At 42.5% G+C, this 22,300-nt stretch overlaps 3 protein-coding genes across 5 annotated transcripts; 2 read left to right on the forward strand and 1 right to left on the reverse strand.

Annotated features, from left to right (window-relative positions):
* The first annotated feature begins 7,693 nt into the window (after positions 1-7,693).
* On the forward strand, positions 7,694-11,079 carry scg2b (secretogranin II b). Its single transcript, XM_080777723.1, has 3 exons — positions 7,694-7,740; positions 8,388-9,418; positions 9,778-11,079. The coding sequence occupies exons 2-3, from the start codon at positions 8,402-8,404 to the stop codon at positions 10,654-10,656; spliced, it is 1,896 nt and encodes a 631-aa protein (XP_080633849.1). The 5' UTR covers positions 7,694-7,740; positions 8,388-8,401; the 3' UTR covers positions 10,657-11,079.
* Positions 11,080-11,353: 274 nt separating this feature from the next.
* Positions 11,354-18,082, reverse strand: ap1s3b (adaptor related protein complex 1 subunit sigma 3b). 3 transcript variants are annotated; one of them, XM_080778043.1, is made up of 6 exons: positions 17,946-18,082; positions 16,236-16,414; positions 14,287-14,395; positions 13,843-13,980; positions 12,130-12,197; positions 11,354-11,947 (listed from the first exon to the last, which is right to left on the reverse strand). In XM_080778043.1, the coding sequence occupies exons 1-5, from the start codon at positions 17,946-17,948 to the stop codon at positions 12,150-12,152; spliced, it is 477 nt and encodes a 158-aa protein (XP_080634169.1). In that variant the 5' UTR covers positions 17,949-18,082; the 3' UTR covers positions 11,354-11,947; positions 12,130-12,149. The 3 variants fall into 3 exon arrangements, with proteins under 3 accessions (XP_080634169.1, XP_080634168.1, XP_080634170.1); XM_080778042.1 differs by having other exon boundaries at positions 12,130-12,200; XM_080778044.1 differs by lacking the exon at positions 12,130-12,197.
* Positions 18,083-19,012: 930 nt separating this feature from the next.
* On the forward strand, positions 19,013-22,120 carry LOC308326140 (dehydrogenase/reductase SDR family member 12-like; the record flags this gene model as incomplete). Its single annotated transcript, XM_080778947.1, has 10 exons — positions 19,013-19,111; positions 19,782-19,918; positions 20,133-20,215; positions 20,368-20,463; positions 20,615-20,696; positions 20,781-20,842; positions 20,947-21,051; positions 21,317-21,407; positions 21,525-21,662; positions 21,951-22,120. Exons 1-10 carry the CDS (start codon positions 19,044-19,046, stop codon positions 22,118-22,120), a joined length of 1,032 nt encoding a protein of 343 aa, XP_080635073.1. The 5' UTR covers positions 19,013-19,043.
* Positions 22,121-22,300: the final 180 nt, after the last annotated feature.

Raw genomic sequence — 22,300 nt, forward strand, 5'->3', positions numbered from 1 at the left:
TACATTCATACACAGATGGCGGCGGAAACCATGCAAGGCACCAACCTGCACATCAGGAGCCATTAGGGGTTCATAAATCATAAATAATAATAACTTGAATTTATATAGCACCTTAAAAAACACACTTTACATCAACAAAAACATGCTATTTTTTTCATGAATATACTATAGTAGAGTATTTGTTTTTACATTGTATGGTTTTATTACTGTAAATTGTTTGACATTGACTTATAATAATAATTATAGTTGAATCTACTTGTTCAGTTATTGTTATTTTAGTATTTAAAAAGAAACATTTGCACATAGCTTGTAGAAATGCCTATTCTCATACTTTAGTGTGACAGTCTTGTATGAAGAAGTATAGGGCATTAAGCCATTTTGGGGCGTTATATTTTAAAATAGAAGATCTACAAGCTCATAGCGCGCTATAAACTTGTAGGTCTGCTATTTTTTTGAAAAAAATAGTGAAAATTTGCCTCAAATCTTTGAATATATATTCTTTCAGAGTTTCAGTTCAAATCTTTGCTTCTGGGGGGTCCCTGGAACAACATATTTTCAATGGGGGTCGTGGCATATTACATATCATTTTTGGGGTCCTTGACATGAAATATTGAGAACCACTGATATAGAAACATGAGGTTTTTCAGAAAAAAATATATTTTTTAAATTTCAGGCCTAAATGGGGGATATGATATTTCTGCTTAACAGCAAACAAACACAATATTATTCACTTCACAGGCACAGCACACAAACAATGCTTTATATCCTGACTAGTTCTTTAATTTTACTTTTTGTAAATATAATTAGTGACATGACATTACACACAAACAAACAATTCACCTCTATTAAGTTAACCATGAATGCTAAAGCAGCTAATTAACTGTAGGTAGTAGCTAGGTAAGCTAACGCACCTGGTCTCTTGGGGAATGGACTCCCTTTTTTTCCAAGGACGATAATTAAACTTCTCCTCCTGCTGTCACCGTCATGTCTCTGGGCAGTTTCCACTCCCTGACAACACTGACAACTCTCCTCATCTTCCATGAGGTGGAAGTTGGTACTTTAAACTTGTTTATTTCACTGTTTTACTAACAATAACAAACACGAAGGAGTTTGAGTCAAACAAACACTCGTCAGTTTAGAGAAGGTGTGTGTGTGTGTGTGTGTGTGTGTGTGGGGGGGGGGGGGGGGGGGGGCGGGATAACCAAAGCCCCCGCGCGTGAAGCCTGCTTAGGGAGTGTCTGCCAATAACCTGCATCACAGAATAGAGTGAGCGTTCTTATTACGTTTTTAACTAAAATCTATGCTTCTGGGCCGGGGGTCCCTGGAACAACATATTTTCAGATGGGGGTCGGTGGCCAATTACATATAATTTTTGGGGTTCCTTGACATGAAAATTTTGAGAATCACTGACATATAGAAACATAGGGTTTTTCAGAAAACTGTCATGATTTAGAAGACATTTTGTAGAATCGTTCTCACGTCTAAATGGGTTAAGACATTTAGGACTGAGGCTGCCGATTCTACAAGATGTCTTCTAAATCCTGACACTGGTGCTCAAACTATATAGTTCATGTCAAGGACCCCCAAAAAATTATATGTAAAAATTATCCGCCGACCCCCATCTCAAAATATGTTGTTCCTGACCTGCAGGGACCCTCTTCACCCCAGAAGCAAAGATTTTAGTTAAAAACGTTCGCTGTGAAAGAATATAAAATTCAAAGATTTGCGGCACATATATTCACAGATTTTTTTCAAAAATAGCTAAAGTTAAAGTTTAAATAAAGTTAAAATAATTGGTTAAAGTGGTTAAGAGCTATAAAGGTGACACAGATGCGTTCCAGGTCTCAATGGGTTAATAAAACATTTTTGATAAAATATACAAAAAATACATACATTTACATGTGTACATTTTGGTGTGTCTATACTATAGACACCCCAAAATGTACACATGTAGACTCTATAGTATAGCAGGTACAGTATGTACATGATGTTTAGAGCACCGTATTTAGGCAGTGGTTCCAGGGACCCCCAGGGTTCCATGTGGGGGTTCCAGGGGGTCCCCACTCCCCAGCAAAATGTGCAACACATCGTGTTGCTATATCAACTTATTTTGTTGAGAGCTTGTTGTGAGCTTGACATAAATTGTATGGCGGTCCCTGACTTGATTTGGGGGTCCTCGACATGAAAAGGTTTGAGGTGGTTCTCAATCAGAACCACCTCTTTTAGGAACATTAGCATGTAGGTGTATACATAAAAGACACTATTATGGACAACTCAGGGGTGACATGTAATTGCCCCCCTGTTGTGAGTGACAAGGCTGTGGTAGAAGCAGTAGCTTAGGCAGGACCTCGTTAGGAGGCACACTTCTTCCCCTGGCAGCTGCACGCATGGCTCTGTGACGTGAGCCAGTGAGTCACACTGACTGCCGTATCACAGAACAGCACACCAACATTATACACACACACGCACGCACGCGCGCACACACACACACACACACACACACACACACACACACACACACACACACACACACACACACACACACACACATATACAAACACGCAAGATAGATAGATAGATAGATAGACAATTGACTGACCAACTTTCACTTGCAATTGAGTAATATTTGACCCCAGTGTCCACCACAGATGACTATTACACCGCAAATACATCTTAATTTAACTCTCACAGTTTCTAATGGACCCAACAGAGACACTCCAGATGTGACTGTGTGTGAATGTGAGTGTGTAAAGGCACGACTGTCCATCTCAAGTCTCATTAATGCAGGGATGCTTAGCCCAATGAAGCACGACTTTCTGTCCGATTCTGCTGGCGCTACATGGACATGCCCTTTTGAGAAAGGCTCCGAGTGCGTCTAAATGAGTCAGTGTCGATAATGAACACTCCTTCTGTCTTCATCTCCTCTCATCTCTCTCTCTCTATCCCTACAATCTGAACTTTCCTTTCCTACACTTACACCATCTATTCTTCCAGCCCCAACTTCATCATCAAACCCACCCTGCTGCTAGGAGAACTCTTTTAACCAGAAATGCTTTTACCACCCTATAACTTATAGGGGCTAGGGAGTGTAGTCTCCGCCTTCTGTGGGTGTGCGTGTATGTGTGTGTGTGTGTGTGTGTGTGTGTGTGTGTGTGTGTGTGTGTGTGTGTGTGTGTGTGTGTGTGTGTGTGTGTAAGGGTGCGTGCACAAGTGTTAAGACGCCATGCATTGTTGATAGGTGAAACATTTGTGAGACGGCGTCGCCATGGAGATACCAGTTCAAAAGGAGGTGAGCCTTGAGAGCGGGCATACATTCATCCCACCGTGCGTGCATGCATGCGTATGTGAGCACGTGTGTGTGGGCCTGTCGGGGGATCATGAGACAAAGCAATGTATGAAAACAAACAGAGAGTGGGTGAGATGGAGAAGACGAAGTCACGAAGACAATGCTATACTGCCACATGTCCCTCACTCCCTCCACCTCACAAACCGTTTTCCTTTGTTTTGCAGCCAACGTGATGATCTTAACGCTCTGCTTCATGTCTCCTGCACGGCTGCTGCAATATCCAGTGGGCCCACGACAATAAGTTTCCTTCATGAACGAATCCGAAGGCCCACAAATATTCAGCTGAAGTGCTTCATACTTCCTAACCCCTGCTTCGACGGGTCAGTGAAATGAATGTCAACATTCATGCCTTGCATAACTGACCAAGTATTGAATACTGGTGAAGGAATAAGAAGCTTTGAAATAATACTTCATGAGTGTGAGCCATCCGATGTGAAGTCTTCCATTTAACTTTGATTGACGGGATCATAAACAGAGACGGTGTCTCAATACAGTGCTTAGAGATGAGGGGTAGAATGTTATGACAGGATCAAGGAGAACCAATAAACAGAAGAAGGGTTGTGGGATGCAAGAGAGAGTGAAAGCAAAAGCTCTAAACAAATAAAGCTAGGAAGCAGAGGAATCAACAGTCAATAATTTATTCAACAGGCACCACACACACCACACCACATCTGTAACATCTGTGTTGCTGTGGATGATCAAATGCTCAAACAGATAATTGGACGACAAAAGAGAAAGCACAAGTGATATATACTGAGTCAACTCAACATGCGATTAGTAAATATTTACCATGATCAAATGATGCACTAATCCAAACGCAATCAAGGCGATGCTCAGTTTTATCTGCCACGAAGATGAGAATAAATGGAGCCAACATATAAGATCAACAACCATGGCGTAGTGTGCAAACTGTGCATGTGTCCACATTGATACACATGACAAAGCTAGAGGAGACTGTATGTATCACCCACACAGTAGGCCTTCTGTCCCTGGGCTTTCATATAGCGGTCAGTTTGCTTTGAGGGGTAGAAGGCGTGGGGGGGGATTGTGATATCACAAACCAGTGAACAGAAAGACAGATGGCCTAGTTATCAGACAAAGGCGCTGGCGTGTGAAGTTCTGTCAACGCATATAAATTCACCCAGTGCAATGCAAATATTGAATGTTGTCTCTCCTGCTTTTTTCTACGTTGTCTGTTTTAACAGTTTGGCTCAGCACCAAGGATAGAGGATGTGTGTTACATATCTTATTTTGTTTGTCTCTTTTACATATAGATACATCTGCATACTTGGCTGCTGGGTCGGAAGACACATTTCATTGTGAACTGACAATAAAGTAGCCTACTATATCATATCATATCATAGACATAATCATATTTGCGCACTGTAGCCTACATAATATATTTTGCCAAACAGACTTGTATTCCTCAAAGGAAATGGGCATACAGTCATTCACCAGATAATCCGAAGTCTATAACTGTCAAGCTGAATCTTAACATTTTGGCTATACCTATTGTGGATGGCCATCAATGCCAACTTCCTATATCTATCCACTGATTTGTTGTGTCAGAGGTAAAGAGGAATACATTATTCACACTAGATTGCATATTCCCTCTGATCCACAATGACATCTTATCGTCACCATCTATTTTAAGCAGCCTCCTCTCTCTGCAACTGAAGCCTAAAAAAGATCCCAGCTGAATTGTTCCTACAAGTATTTGCACGCACACACACGTCATAGCATCCACAGCAGGCTATTTTTAGCAAACTGTGAAAGACTACCATTTCAGTCAATAGTTTCCCTGTTCATATATATACAGACAATGAAGGATGTGGGTGTGTGCAATTGTGAGAGTGTCAACAACAATATAGGTTTAATGAAGTTTAATGATTTTCCTCATTCTACTACCCAGTGTAGTAGCTAAAAGCCCAGGGAGCCTATACTGTGTGGGTGATACATACAGTCTCCTCTAGCTTTGTCATGTGTGCATCAATATGTATAGAATACATAATAGAATATATAAATTATTTTAAGTATATATGAAATACACATTATTTAATTATCTGCTTAATTTCTCTGTGGTGAAAGATTTTATCTAAATGTATACCATGCTGGTATGTATGGACATCAAGAGATGACGCTGAAATATAAGGAATAAAGGGGTAGGGTTATATAAGTTTTATACTTCTTCCTACTCAGTTTCAAACCTTAGAGTATATATATTAATAGAGACGGCACCCGGAGGAACCCTGAGGCAAAATGGACATAGTGTAAAGAAAATAAGAAATGATAGTAGCCTACTTGGCCAGTGAGGCTTGTTTTATGTTTTTGTTTATTTAAATCTTTGACTTTGTTGTCTAATTTTTAACACTAGACTGGTGCCCAGCTGTGTTGTGATGTCAGAACAGGCCAGCTCCATATATATGGAGCCTGGGCAGAGGCCTTTTGTGGCGGTTCTGGACAACCGTTGGTCCGACCGACTCAACACCCACGGTTGCTTTCCCTGCAGTGGTATGGAATGTGTGTGTCGAATTTGAAGTTGGCAGGGCAAACAGTTAAGTGGTGCTGTTACTCCATAAATAGGAATACCCATAAATAGGAATACAACTGCAGAGGACGCAGCATTGTCACACAACATATCATGAGCCTACTGGCAAAGAAACACATGGGAACAGGGGGTATAAATATACAAGGACACAGGTGAACTCAACTGATAATCAATACAGTGATTGGCTAAGAGTAACCGGACACAGGTGGAGAAAGCTCATAATCACAGATGAGACAAGACAGTAACTACAAAGGAAACAAGGACACTAAATACTACAAAATAAAAGGAACACAACAGAACAGTAAAACACTAACCAAAACTAGGAACAAGGAACACTAGAAAAGTTAAAACACAACGGAAATACAAAACGGATCGTGACAGAATGTAATATCCCTATAGGCTTCAGGTTGTTTGTCTCAGGATTTCTCTGCAGAGAAAGTGGGTATACTGCTAAGACTATAAGCTATAGTCTGATTTGAAGGGAAGATAATTAAGCCAATATACTGTATCTGCACCCCATTGTAAACAAGCCATTGTGCTTTTCGATTTTAATCCTCTTAGGACACCTTGTAGGCTATTGACAAATGCTTTACTCAAACTATATTATGTGCCTATTCTACAAACTGTTACAATTTTCAATCAATGAATTCATTTTGTAAACCGAAATGGGCAAAACACATTTTATGTCAATGTAGAATTAGATGTTATGTTAAGTTGATTAATATCCTCCTAGCACAGTGACTTTCAGCATTCAATGTTTCACAGGAAGAGGATGCGTGCTTTTATGAATGGACTGCATGGTGTGACGTACACAAACACACGCACGCGCGCACGCACGCACACACACATTAAAAAGGACGTAAATAAACGGAATTGTTCAATATCGAGGTGGTTTATTGCCATTTGGTGACAGGATATCATGTATAATAGTAGGGCAGGCTATACGTTTCTGAGGTGTTAATCTCGTTATACATTTTTGTTGTCAACTTGTCACGATCCAACGATGACCTTTATGCATGTGACGGGTCTTTGTTGTGGTCCCACCTGCGGACAGCATCAGGTCCAGTCGTCAGGGCGTTTCTCGCTCTCTCTCTCTCTCTCTCTCTCTCTCTCTCTCTTTCTCTCTCTCTCTCTCTCTCTCTCTCTCTCTCTCCGCAGAGAGGAGTCAATTGCGACAGCGGATCGTGGAAGGTTTTAGGAGTGTGAGTCATCATGCATCGCCGGTGGGTTTAACTCTTCAGCTGCTGCATGTGCGCACATATCAGATCACATCAGAATCACTGAGTTATTTAATTTAAGTCCGAGAGAAACATTTCAAATGTGTACACTGTCGTTGTTGAATTATAACAAAGGATCAGTACATCCAGTGTTAGTGCCCTCTGTGTTAATGAATGCCTGAAACCCGAAGCTGCAGCCTTATCTTTATACATTTATCATTGTGATGCACGTTTGTACATGCATTCTGAAATGTCATGAGTTTAGCCTATAATCTATTGATTCCATTATAATAACGAGTCTCATCTGTCCCTCATCATACAAGCCAGTTTTTGTTATTTTATAAAGGCCAGTAGTTCCAATGAATAGCCTATACCTATATATATATGATATAGAAATCAACATAACCTATATCTATAGCTATATCATGTATTCCTCGGCATACCGTATCATGAATCAAAATCTTTTATATATGGATTTCTTAAGACTTGCTATTGCGTGTGTCCAACGATGACGCGAGAGTCAGGTGTTGCCTCATATATCGCAGGGGGAGCTGTCCAAGTGCTGAAAACAGAACAGCTCAGAGGAGATGCTGCACGCCTTCACTGCTGCTTGAGCTTTCTTGCCAAAGGTAAGAAACACATTCTGACCATCTTTTGATCATCTATCTCAGCCTATAAAACGATGTTTTTATATTTAGATATTTGTACTGCCTTTATAAAAGAATATATTAATAATAATAATAATTCGCGTTTTGGGTCTGGTGCACATATAGCGGGAAGGAAACATTGCGTTTTAGCAGCCTATACATAGTACAGCCCATATATCTGCTAGGCATTCTGAAACGGAGGACAACGATTTATTTATTGAAGTAATTAGGATAATGTAATAAACTATTCCAGCGGGTTATATTGTGAACAAAGAAATGGGATGCTCAGGTTGCCCATAACAACAGGGAACGAGTGACTCATCCATGGCTGGATCTGTGACATCACTTCAGCATCGCCAAGTAGGCTAGTATCGCCTGATAAACAAAACAATACCAGCAGCCTGCACAGAACAAGGTGAAAACATGCACGCCATGGTGCTGTGTTAGTTCTCACCTTGTTCATGAGCTCAACAGGCTATAGCTATAGAATATCCTGCATACAGTATACGGCGATCTATGTCAGACAACAAGCAAAGGCTATACCTATAATAATATGTGCAGATTAAAAGATGAAACGCCCCAAACTTCAACATCACTGTGTTTTTTTTTTCTTCTTTCCTCATCTGCAGGTAATAGCCTTAAAATGCTGCATTTCCACCTCAAGTTGCCGGCGGGAGGAGCCGCTGCCCTGCTCGCCTTCCTCCTCGCGTCCTCCGCCGCGCAGGGCGCGTCTCTCCCCCGCTACCACAGCAGGTTGTTCCGCGGCGGGGGGGACACCGAGGGACGCCCCGCTGCCTACCCGCCACCCAGCTCCGACATGATGAAGGCGCTGGAGTACATTGAGAGTCTGAAGCAGAAGAACGGGGCGAAAGAGGCGCCGCCACCGGTGGATTATGACGAAGTGGACAAGATCCGCGTGCTGCTCCAGCTGGCCTCGCTCCAGGACGAGGGAGGCGCCGCTGGCCGCCAGTCCCCTCCTCCTCCCCCCCCTCCCCCCGCCGCGCAGAGACAGCAGCAGGACCTCCCAGCCGAGCAGCTGGTCAAAGTCCTGCTCAAGTCCCTGCATGACCAGGCCGGGATGAGGGACACCAGCAAAGCCGCATCGGCGGCGGCACCACCCGCCGGGAGCAACCGGCACAGGCACCGCGCGGAGAGCACCGGCGGCCCCGCGCAGAGCAGCGCGCCCGCAGGAGGAGACTACGGCAACTTCCCCAGACCGCACAAAAAGTACCCGCTGATGTTCGAGGACGAGGAGAACAGGGACGCGTTCAGGCGGGCCACCGAGGACCTGGACGAGCAGTACACCCCGCAGAGCCTCGCCAACCTGCGCTCCATCTTCGACGAGCTGGGACGCATGCCTTTCACCACCACCACTAATGGACAGAAGAGGGACGGCGACGAAGACGAGGACATGTTCAGCCTCCGAAATGTCGCCTACGAGGACTTGGCGGGAGGCGACGAGGACTGGGTTCCCGTGGAGGAGAGGATGGAGACGGAGGAGCTGGTCAATGGAAGCCACGACGAGTATGACCGGGACCTGACCGATGGCGACCTGATGGAGGGAGCGGAGAGAGAGGAGATGCAACGCCGGGCGAGCCAGAACGATGAGGAGGAGGAGACCGACGACGACACCAAACTGGTGGACTACTACCTGTTGAAGGTCAGTGGTGTAAAGTAGCCTATACTAAATACATTTACTTAAGTAGGCCTATACTGTACACTTAAGTACAATTTTGAGGCTCACAATGCGTCACGACCATAGACTGTAAAAAGGTCACGATGCGACGCATTGTGAGCTTATCTGTATTTTCAAAAGATTTGTATACTGAAATGGGGCATTCTACATTTTACTTTTGCTACTTTAAATTTTGATGCCAATACTTTTGTACTTTTACTCAAGTAGGCCTACATTTACAATTCCAGAATTTTACTACAAAGCATTTCTATATTGCAGTATTGATACTTTTACTTAAATAAAACATTTGAGTCCTACTTTTTCCCCCCCACCAACTGCTGCAGGTGCTGGAGATGAGCGACCAGACTGCACAGAAGAGGGATGGGGAGCAGAGGAAGAGACTCATCCGGCCTTCCCTCCTCGATCCCCGGATCATCAAAGAGCTGCTGGAGCTCTCCTTGAAGCTCCACGTCCCGCCCCAGGACCTCATCGACCTGCTGATCACAAACGAGCTGAGGAAGCTGCACCGCCACCCCCAGACGTCCACCACCACCACCGCTCATTTCAGGACCGGACAAACGCCCAAGATCAGATACTACAGTCGGAGACTGCCGGTGGCGAAGAGCAAAGTTGCCCCCGCTGCCCCCGAGGACATGGACAGGGAGGACTTTCTGGACATCATCGGCGTGGAGACCATCAGCAACGAGTATCCCGTCAGGCAGAGACCCCTGAGGCCCGCCGCGTCCCCGGCCAAGGCGCCGCCGGTGCCATCCGCCCCGGCGGCCGTGCCAGCTAAAGTCCCCTCTCCCTCTGGTCGCAGGGAGAACTTGTTTTTATCCGAACTCAACAAAATGCCCCTGAAGCGACAGGCAGATGACGGCGACGACGACGACGATGACGTGGAAGACGAGGTGACAACTTACCTGGCGGCGAAGATCCTAACAGAGTATCCTCAGAGCGGCATCTCCAAGCGAGACACCTCCCAGGCCCAGTTCCCATATGAGCTCTATGAGCAGGCCATGAAGGACTTTTTAGACCAGGCGGACACTGGCAATAAAGGCAAAGTTGCCAAGAGAGAAACTGAGAGCGCTCCTCCAGAGGAGGCGGTCGAACCCACGGAGACGCACGCGAACGAGATGGCTCAGCCTCTCAAGACGGCGGCCCCACAGACCGCAGATGAAGAGGAGAAAGAGAATCGCGGCAAACAGCTTGCAGGAATGTAGTAGTATAGCGCCCGGCAAACACAATACAGCGAAATGTCCACTGATTGATTATGTTTATACTATCTATGAAAAAATAACAAACAATTAACCAGTCAGGGACCGTGGACGCGATCTAGTTTACATGACACTTTGTATATATGGAATTTAGCCGGGGTATTCCCAATACCAATGTGCTGAGCTGACAACGAGTGTTTGTTGTGACTCGTGATATATTCAGGGTTCATGAATTTAATGTTAAGATTATAGCCTATTAAGATTATATTTAGCCTATATACTGATGTAAAAAGCAGACCGTCGCCTGCCTTCCAAACCTTTCATAATGCAAAGCTCTGTATTGTTGGCCTACCAGTTGTTGTGCTGTTAATTTTTAAACCATTTTGTACGTGTTCAATAACGTGTGATGAATCAGAGATAAATAAAGGATCAGCGGTATTATTTTTCTTCTTGTTGCATGTGTTGCGTTATTACATCAGTACACTGCAGACGCAAAAAGGGTTTATAGCCAGGCTAAAGTAATGTGTTCATTTAACGTTAAGGTCCATTTTGAACTGTCATGGTTAAATGGATTAACAGGATTTTGCTCTACTTTTTTGGCCTATATAGCAGATGGATTTCAGCATTTGGACATCAGCTCATAGTGATAAAAAGAAATACATTAAAAGGAAACATCAAAAAGAAATGGTCAACGTATAGAACATTATTTATCAAAATATCTTTTAATCGTAAGCTCCAAATTCAAAAATTACATTTTGTATATATAAGCCTAGTCTACTGCATATAAAACAATATCCTCTCCCAATACTATAACCGCTCCCTTTAAAGGTCAATGGTCCTTGAAGTTTATGAAACACATCATCTACATCTAAAAAGCAAAACAAACAAATGAGCACATCACATCTTAAATACAATATTTATATTAAAATATAAAAATCAACAGGACTATAAATCTAAATGCCCTTGATTATGACTGCCATGTCCCTGATCTGCAGTAACTAAAGGCTACTTCATTGATTCTGATCTACATTCTCTTTCCTTCATTTGACATAACTATGAATACATATTCAAATCAAAGTTGCATTTAAAGTGACAGCAATGCTTCAGACAGCCCATGAGCACACGTTTCCTTTTTGTTTTGGTTAAAAGTTCGGCAGGACAAAAGTAGAACCCGTTTTCCATATTCAGAGCGTCTATGACTCATCCCTGCATGCTGCATGCATTCTTTTCCTTCCTGATGTTACGTCCTTTTCTCAGAGTCTCAGAATGCAGGTTTGCTCATATACTCCTCCATGGTCTATAGGGTAAGAGCACAGAAAACGAAAAAATTAAGTGTTCCGTTTCCTTATCAAGGGGAGGGAAGAAGAGATTTTAAGCAACACACACACAGTCACACATCTACAGATGTTATTGAATGCAGAGAGCACTGTCACACGTTTTTAGTTTTTTCTACTAACACAAGCAAGCACAGCTTCTAACCTTTCTGTCCATATTCAAGGTCATCCAAACAGCTCCACCTCATACCATTCACTGTTGTCATGATCATCCTGCTGATAATGGTGAAAAATGAATGGGAGGCTATACACTACACATGAACGGCACTCTACATCGCAGGGTCAAGTCACCTCGTTAGCTCAAAAGCACAGGGGGAAGGGGGGTACGACAGACCCAATAACAGACCCAGTACCACTCTTAAAGGTGCAGTGAAACGGAAATGGTGGGCATTTTATTTTGAAGTTTCAGCTTGAAACGCTGGCTCTGAAGTTTCTGAACCAATCAAGTCTCTCATGTGCAGTGTCGTTTGTAAACAAAGTGACAGAGAGACGGGCAAAGCCAGGGGATTATTTCTAACCTATACACAACCTATATATACATATTTTAGCGTGATGATTAAAAACGGAGTAGTTCTTTAATCAAAATCAGCTGTGTTGGAGGACAACGAAGCATGGGAATCAAACTGGTGAGCTTCATTTGTATTGGCTTTTATTGATGTGGGCCTCGACATGTCATCACGCAGCACATTTTCATGAAGTAATTAAAACATTTTTTTATGGACTTGAGATGAACACACAAAAATGAGATTTGCCCATTTGTTTGGCATCCATGGTTAGGTATGCCCATATGATGACTATACGGATATGGTCTAAAAGTGTGAAAAACATATTTTTCATTTCACTACACCTTTAAAATAAACACTATATAGTACTATTATACTATATAAGTGTATATTAAGAGAGTAGAAAGTATTAGACAAAGTCTAAAGCAGGGTCAAGACATCTCTTTACCTCAAAAGCACAGGAGGAGGGGGTTCAACAGACCCAGTAACATACCCAGTATTACCACTCTTAAAATAAACACTATATACACTTTACAGTATTAGTAAGTGTATATTAAGAGAGTACTAGAAAGTATCCGACAAAGTCTAAAACCTACTAAAAAGTTTCAGGGAGATCTGTCTCTCACTTACTCGCAATAACATTGGCGCAGAGAGAGAGAGAGAGAGAGAGAGAGAGAGAGAGAAAGTAAAGTGAGACAACAATACAGACAAACGCCCAGAGACAATGAGAGAGACAATGAGAGGGGTTCTATTCATAAACAGTAGTCCCTGACTCCCTGCCGATAAGGGTCATCCAAACAAGTCTATTAGCTCGCTCTGATAAGGAAGAAGAGAAACCAGGGGGATCAGCAGCACCACTGTTGTTAATTGGACTCATTATGATACTGACTTGTTTGCAGCATTTGTAGTCATGCTCATACTCAAAAGTTCAAACACAAAAGTTCAAACACAACAAAGACAAAGAGGTCTTCACGAGGGGGCAAAGTGGAGCAAGCAAATCAGTATTAATGACACAGTATATGCATTATACAGTACAGTATGTATGTATGTTTTATTTATATACACGTATACTACTATCATATAGATACACACACACGCACACATATTGTCGGGTGGTGTCCAAATTTCCAAAACTGTTACGTTTCAGGATCCAAATTCATAATAACAAAAGTAACAGATATGTTCAAATATGGAGATAAGAGGTTTCTTATCCAACAGTGACAAATCAACGATAGAATTGATTATTTTTCCTTCTTCTAGAGAGCTACTACACAAATACTAATGTCTAGTTGAGCATGTGCCCAGACATGCATACAGTATTGTGTATGAATGTGTGCACGGCATGCATGTCTTACCTCCTGCAGCATGTCCGAGGCCTCAATGGTGCGAGCCACTATCTGTTTGGAGGTTTCCTGTATCTCTCCTCCCAGCAGAAACTCGTCCAGGATAAAGTAGGCCTTCTCAAAGTTAAATATTATGTCCAGCTCACACACCTGAGTGGAGGTATGCCTTCAGTTAATGACAAATGATGACTGGGGACTCGGGAGAAGCAACAAACAACATACTGCACATAATGTATGTGCTGTTAATGATAATGCACATTTTATTGTAGATCTTTACAAAACAATTGCATATGAAAAGTGCACAATTATATGACAAGATTAGGCTTCAGAGTATGGAATTTAAAGAAGTAGGTAAACTGTATATATAAATCAGATGATCAAAAGCCTATCAGAGAATGATTTATTGGAACTTTTTTTTTAAACTCAGACAGACTCTATTCTGAGGAGACAACTTACACTGCCAAAGTATTTGTCCAACAGCTCCACATAGCGATGCAGCACCTCCAGACCTAACAGCTCATTCTCCTGGTCGTCCAGCGCCATGCAGAAATACAAGCTAGCATACCTGGAGAGATGGAGCACAAATGATTCGTTGTTGGTTCAAAATGTACTGGTATAGGTCGGATAACGGCAGGAAGGAAGAAGGAAGGAGGGGGGGTAGGGGGACTCTGGTTGAGGCACTGAGAAAAGTGATACTGGTGTGAAATTTGGACAACCTTGATATGCTTCCAGGTATAGAGGTGTGTGTGTGTGTGTGTGTGTGTGTGTGTGTGTGTGTGTGTGTGTGTGTGTGTGTGTGTTATTTGGAAGCCTATAGGCCATGTACTGTACATAAACTGACCACGAGTGGCCTAACAATATAACTTATAACAACCAAATAACTTGCCAAATACTGCCGTTTTGGCTGAGCAGGTGCCATGTGTATCCTAAGGGCCGATTCATACACCTATTTTAGAGCCGAATAAAAGTTGGTTCGGCTCTGTAGAGCATACAATGTGACGTCATTTGAGGTTCGGGGGGGCGCCGGGTACCGTCCTAAAGTCTTCTCTTCGGTGCTACTGAAAATTTCTGACGAGCCGAAATCATTTCGGCACTACAGCGCCGAAACAGCGGTAAAATAGGAGTATGAATCGGCCCTTAGGTGTCCATGAACTCTCAACCCCGTTATATTCGTTTCCCCATCAAATTTATTGTAATTTGCGGATTCAACTAAGAAACAAAAATGTGTGCGTGCTCGCGTGTGTGTGCGTGCTATTTGGAAGCCTATAGGCCATGTTAATAAACTGACCATGACTGGCCTAACAATAGCTTGGCCAGCCCCTTAGCGGGGATTCACTGAAGATTCCTCCCGCATAAAAGTCTGGAGTCTGGCTCATTGGCAGAGAGTATGTGGAAGCTGGAGAAATCAGAAAATGACCAGGGCCAAACAGTGACTGCATTTCAACAGCTGTCCGTACAACAGTGAAAAGGGTAACAGGTACGGTCGCCCCAATTCCATCTCATCCCCGCTTTCTTCCGCCGACCGCTCAGTGCGGCAGTTCTTGTATTCTTTATTTTGTTTTACTGAGAATAAGGTTAGAAATAAGTTTAGGGTTAGGCATAGTTTTACTGGGGTTAAGTTTAGTAATAGGGTTAGGTTTAGGCATAGTTTTACTGAGGTTAAGGTTAGGAATAAGGTTTAAGCATAATTTACTTAGGTTAGGTACTTTAGGAATACCAGGCAGTGCAGTTCCGCCGGCTCTACGCCCGGGGTGAGTTGGTGAAGGGGCGAGTTGTCTGGTATTCGTGGAAAGCAGCCTCTGATTGGTTCATGTGTATATGGTGACGTAACATTCATGCTGCAGTACTTTCAAAACAACAATGGCTGCCCTCAACGCAACAAGTTTAAAAACAGAAACTATAAGAACAGCAGTTATTTCAGATATAGATATGAGATATATCCGACATATCTCGCTCACATAGAAAGTAGAAACTATAACAGACCTTGTTGTTTTTAGCATGATTATGGAGCAGACTAGTGCACCGTGTGGTGACATCAACTTTTTGTTACACTTCATGCTGCCTATGGAGTCTGGTGTCTCCATAGCTAGCATGGAGTCTGGTGTCTCCATAGCTAGCATGGAGTCTGGTGTCTCCATAGGCAGCATGGAGTCTGTAGTCTCCATAGGCAGCATGCGGGGAGGAAGCGTCAGTGAATCCACCATATGAGTCTGGCCCCGCCAGGCTAACAATAGCTGGCATGACAAAGAGCAAAGCCAAACAACTTGCCTGTGTGGAGTAGAAGGTGCCATGTGTATCGTAAGGTGTCCCTGTCAAATTTATTGTAATTTGCATTCAAATAAAGAACTAAAATGTGTGTGTGTGCACGCCCGTGTGTGTGTTGGGGGGGGGGGGGCAGTACTTGCCTCTTGTAAACAACCTTCAGGTCCTTCCAGTGGAGGAAGTTACAGGAGCGTGGTTTCCTCGCCAGCACCAGAGCGGTCATATCCCTGATGATCTTCTTCTTCTCCCGTTCGGGCGTGGGCGTGAACCACTTCTGAAGCCGCAGCTTCCCCTGGCGACTGAAGAGCAGCAGGAAGCTTATCTGAAATCGGAATCAGACTCGCGTTATTGTCACGTCACAGGTTTACAGGTGTAAAGAAAGAAGTGGGTTTTGTTGTTTTCCTTAAAACAAAAGAAAATTAGGGGGTGGGAGCAGGGAAAGGAGTGGCAAAAATCCTAAGATATCTGCACTATACAATATATAAATAGCCTACAATAGTACATAAACTAACAGGTAGGCCTACGGTATGTACATGAGGTTAGACATAAGGCAAATCTGACGAAAGCAGATGCCACAGGGTCAGCGGAGCAAAAGCGACCGCAGATGAGATGAGGGGACCCAGGGAGTGGGGGATGAATTTATTATTAGTTTGAAACAAGGGTGTAATGTATGTGTCTGCACGAAGGCGCACGCACACACACACGCGCGCACACACACACACACACACACACACACACACACACACACACACACACACACACACACAGCCTGAGTCTGAGTCAGTTGTTCTATGGGCCATTATTAACTATCTCCCCCCTGGGGTGAAAAGGGGGGGGGGGGTTCATCGTTGGTACAGTTCATTAACGAGTAACTTCTCAGAGCAGAGTGACAAGACAAAGAAACAGGGGGGGCAAAGCGTGGGATTCAAGGGTGTTACTTAGAGGGAAAATATGAAACATTGTCAATGGAAGCCACAGAGAAATGTGTGTTGTTCCCTTTTCAATACTAGGTGAGGGGTCGTGTTTCAGTGTTTAAAGAATGGGTTTCCTAGCTTTGTTATGTCAAAACTACACACATTACAAAATGCTGCCACACAATTTCCGCAAGGCTTCCCTAGTTCCCTCAGCTCTTCCTCTCATTGTTGACATTTAGAAGAGAGCCTATGAATGACCCAAATATAATGCAAACGATTCAGTGAAACGTGAGTTCATGTCAGTTGTTTAATTGAGTGTGTTAATTAAATGGGAATTTTGCTCTTGATAAAATAAGGACATGAAAGCCATTTGTTGTCAATGGCTTTTCTTAGACCTTGCAGACAAATGGGAGATACGGTCAAAAATACCAAACAACATAATTTAAACAGTTATGGTGATTTTAAAATCAGCCTAGCCTAGACCCATTCCCAATAGATGTATTAACACAACGGGGTAGAACTAGAAAACACCCTTATCACAGATCAGATTGTCATTGTCATTGTCTAAACTGCCACTAGGGCATGTTGGCTGGAAAGTGACGGAACCTGTTCTACAAAGGGAACAGGTTCAGGAAATATTCACCTTAACTTCCGACTATCGCTTAAATTAACACACAAAAATGCAATGCATTTAATGTGTAGATGGCACACTCCACCATACAGACGAGTATACGAGTAGCATAAATCGTTGACATTATAAAATAATTATGTAATACTAGTAGTTAGTAGCCCAGCCCTACTAGCCCACTTTTAAGGCTACAAGGCTAGTAGATAGCCTATATACCTGTCAACGACAAACAGGTGAGCACAGTCTTGTCATCGACAAAGACTAATCATAAAAGTCATGCAGCATCATAGATGAAGAATACAACAACTCACCATTTTAACGCTGGGCCGATCTCCACAAGTTATATTATAGCCAGGTAATCATGAAACACTGTCTTCAACCCTTACAACGGGTCAAATAGTAATAGCTGTCCGGTCAACCACATAGTGCGTTGCCCAGTCACTCCAATGTACAAGTTTCTACAAACTCCTCCCTCCTCCTGGCACTCCACTGAACGGAGGCGTCACTACCGCTTAACTGCTGGATTGGTCATTCATGCTTTGTTTATTGATGAAGCCAATGAAACAACGACTCGTCCCGTCGTCCGTTTATGTTGACTGATGTAAATAATTGTATTAATGGAACAGTCAGGCCTAGCCTAGATTTGTATACTAGCCTACTTATTTATTAATTCTTAACATTGCCATTTGAATTGGTCTTTATACCGTCTTTCACAAAATGATATTATTTATAAACTGTCTAATCAAAATGTCCATATATCCTTGAGCTAAATATCCAAATCAGAGGCCACATTGTTGTATGTTTTTCAAACATTTATGCCTTCTTATTACATAGCTTGTATTTAAAGAAGAATTGTATAGGCCTACATGCTACATCCTAAACCATTTATAGACCAACATTATTTGATTATTAGCAATACTGTGTTTAAATGTGTAGGCTATTCCCATTAGGTATATGTTATAATAACCTTAAGTAAATTTATAGGCCTAATTTTGTAATATGCAAATTTACGTTTGTCTTATAATATTTTATAATATGCCAATTTAGTGAAAATTGATTTGTTAATTTGAAAGAAAGAGTTAAATATGATTTACTCTACGCTCCCATACAAATCCACAGTCGTGAAAGAAAGAACTAGCAGCCTAAAAAACCCAAGTAATAACGTTAATCCCAGTTGGTGGTGGATTAAAATGAGTTATAGCCTGCCCTACTGTAATCTCACTGTTATTCCAGTGCACATCGGCAGGGAGCAGTCAGAGTCACTGAGTCAGGTCTTCACATGTGATACCAATCTGCTTTAGCCTACTGGTGAACTGCAAGCTGATCTGATCAACCCCCACACCACACCACACCACACCACACCGTGTCCTCTCTGGGAAAAGACCTCTTTCGGGCTTTCACATGATATCATGGAAAGCAATATGTCTCTGTATCGCAATATCATGTGGTTTTTTAAAGGAATCCACGAATACACCAGGTCAGTTACAATTTTTATGCATTTTATATTTTGTTTGTTTGAGTTTGATAGTATTTATTTTTTTACAACTGGAATAGAAACAACTTTCCAGATGTGTTCTGTGATTTTAAATTCACAGAAGCAAATCGTTTTTAAAATATTTTATTTTTTTAAATGGGAACTATTTGCCTAAATTATCAATAAGTACGTAGAAAATAGCAATTGTTCTGAGTAATGCTGTAGCCTACAGAAGCCTACTTGGCAACACACACACACACACACACACACACACGCACACGCACACGCACACACACACACACACACCTCTTTATACCTCCACATCGTGCTACATAAAAGGCAGGTGCAAAATGTTCTCTCTCTCTCTCTCTCTCTCTCTCTCTCTCTCACACACACACACACACACACACACACACACACACACACACACACACACACACAGACGTCTTTTCACTAATACAATACTTCCACTGTCAGATGAAGTGCCTAGTCATCAGTGTTACAGTCACATCAATAGCTGATAGATTTTAAGAGCTCAATTGAGAAAGAAAAGCTATTCTAGGTGCATGGTTTTAAACAATAATCCAGGCTGTGGTCATATGTTCAATTGTTCATTGATCGTAGTAAATTACTACATGAAAAGTGTTGCTTTACAGAATTTGTGTGCCTACAGAAATGGATATGAGATAGCGTCTAAAAGCTTTGTGGCGCAGGACCTAGATGTGTCTGTGGTGGCGGGAAGGTCCTTTATGATCACTGGAGCCAACAGCGGAATTGGCAAAGCAACTGCCATGGCCATAGCAAAGAAAGGTACATGGGCTTATGATGATGCCTGTCATTGATTCTGTAATGAGTAATAAACTAAGACCATGCAGGACAACATTCATTATTGTACAAAGATTGCTGCGAGGGACTGCTCTCTTGGATTTTATTGCGTAATTCAGCACCCAGTTTATGAGTTATTAATATAAGAAGTAGAGCTTGTGTAAAGAATAAACATCCATGTCCCCTACTTTGTTTTCAGGTGGCACGGTCCATATGGTATGCAGGAACAAAGACAGAGCTGAGGCAGCCAGGGCGGACATTGTCAGAGAGTCTGGGAACACAGTGAGTGAATGAGTGAGTGAGTGAGTGAGTGAGTGAGAGTTAAAGCTGAAAAAAAATACACATTCTCAAACAAGCGTGTCAAGTATAAAGACTGGAGTGAATTATTGCTTGGAGAGAAATGAGACTACGATTACTCAATCTTGTTTTTCCAGGAGATACATGTGCATATTCTGGATATGTCGGAGACCTGCAAGGTATGGGAGTTTGCAGAGGCCTTCAAGAAGCAATATTCATCCTTGAACGTGTTGGTAGGCTCCAGATGTTCCCTTTGGTCTTCTAAGAAAATCCAATCTTTACAATGCCTCTGTAATTATTTGTGTGTGTGTGTGTGTGTGTGTGTGTGTGTGTGTGTGTGTGTGTGTGTGTGTGTGTGTGTGTGTGTGTGTGTGTGTGTGTCAGATAAACAATGCAGGGTGTATGGTAAACAAGCGAGAGGTGACTGCTGAAGGATTAGAGAAGAACTTTGCTACCAACACTCTAGGTAAAGTTTCTACTTTAAGTTAGCACCATCTGCTTGTCTTGTACAGAATGTGGAAACATTGACTTCTTTCTCCATTCCCTTCAGGCGTTTATGTCCTCACCCAGAGCCTTATACCACTGATACAGAAGAGCCGTGATCCGAGGGTGGTGGGTGCGCACTCATCAGCAAGACAGCATAATGCTACTTTTGTTTGCTTTGCAGTGAGCATTCTCTAAGTACACTGCTTTTGTTTTCTCCCTGCTTGTGTCAGATCATAGTGTCATCAGGGGGCATGCTGGCCCAGAAGCTCAAAACTGATGACCTCCAAACAAACAGGGGATACTTTGATAGCACCATGGTCTATGCCCAGAACAAGGTACGGAGGAAGTGTGATACATGTTTTTATAGAGACGTGGTAAGGAAATTGGCTCATATTTTTTATATTTACTATCATTCACAGTGCATCGTTTATGTAATCTTATAAATGTCCTAATTAGTTTTATATTGACATCTTTGGGTTTCCATACTGACAAAGACAATATAATTTAAAGTTATTTAAAGTAGGTTGCAACCAGAATAAGGTATGATATTGATATTAAGTTGGTGGTTGTCTGTGGCGATAAAGTGCACTTTCCTCTCAGAGACAGCAGGTGGTGCTGACAGAGCATTGGGCCAAAGCCAACCCTGCCATTCACTTTTCTGTGATGCACCCTGGCTGGGTTGATACACCAGGTACTTTCTTTGATTCCAACTCGTTAAAGATAATAACTTATCGTTAACGCACACACACACAAATGTGTGCACACAAGCACCAATAAGTGTCCTGTCTTCTGATTTACTCCCTTGCAGCCGTTTCTACATCCATGCCCCAGTTCCACCAGAAGATGGGGGGCCGTCTGCGCAGTGCAGAGCAGGGAGCTGATACTGTGGTGTGGTTGGCTTTATCAGGTGCTGCAGCCAGAACCCCCAGTGGACAGTTCTATCAAGGTGGGTCATATGAAATCAGACCACTTATTTAGTACTGGGCATCTACAACTTTTTCATATTCTGGATCCCTGGATTTAGTGAAAATTGTAATGTTGTCTGTTGGTCATACAGTAGCTTCCATCCATTTTTATAACCTACATCTTTCCATATCATATAGCAGCTGTTTGTAGAGTAGGGGAAACTTGATTATAAGTCATCTTTCTACATTTTCTTATCACACTGACTTCTGCTACACAAAATATAGTGAAATGGATCCCTGAACACTGACAAGCCCCAACTGTTTTCCAGATCGACAGGCTGTTCCAACTCACCTGCCGCTGGCTTGGACAGACAGTTCTACTGAAGAGATCCACAACTTTATGGTCCAGATGGAAAAACTGGCCGATGTAGTCCAGTGGCAAGCAGATACACAACTCAATGATGGCCTGGATTTGAGTTTGGCTACACCTCAAATGTAGCCGAGCACCATTTATGTGAACACATTTAACCATAGTCAGATATATTTTACATTTGACCAGTGGTGCCCAACCTTGGTCCTCAGGGTCCCCTAGTGCTTATGGTCTGACACGGATTATTCATTGGTATCCATGCCAAAGGTATTCTAGAAGAGTGTTTCTCAAACGTTTTCATTTCAAGAC

Source organism: Protomyctophum bolini, assembly GCF_963924005.1.
Source record: "Protomyctophum bolini genome assembly, chromosome: 12".
NCBI classification, from domain to species: domain Eukaryota; kingdom Metazoa; phylum Chordata; class Actinopteri; order Myctophiformes; family Myctophidae; genus Protomyctophum; species Protomyctophum bolini.

Bases quoted from the DNA above. Each gene is read 5' to 3' on its own strand.
- ap1s3b (XM_080778042.1), bottom strand. The intron at 14,396-16,235 runs GCAAGTACTGCC...CCATCTCTCCAG, and splicing joins CTGAAGGTTGTTTACAAGAG to GTATGCTAGCTTGTATTTCT. The intron at 13,981-14,286 runs GTAAGTTGTCTC...ACCTCCACTCAG, and splicing joins TGGACAAATACTTTGGCAGT to GTGTGTGAGCTGGACATAAT.
- scg2b (XM_080777723.1), top strand. From the start codon at position 8,402: ATGCTGCATTTCCACCTCAAGTTGCCGGCGGGAGGAGCCGCTGCCCTG. The intron at 9,419-9,777 runs GTCAGTGGTGTA...CAACTGCTGCAG, and splicing joins TGGACTACTACCTGTTGAAG to GTGCTGGAGATGAGCGACCA.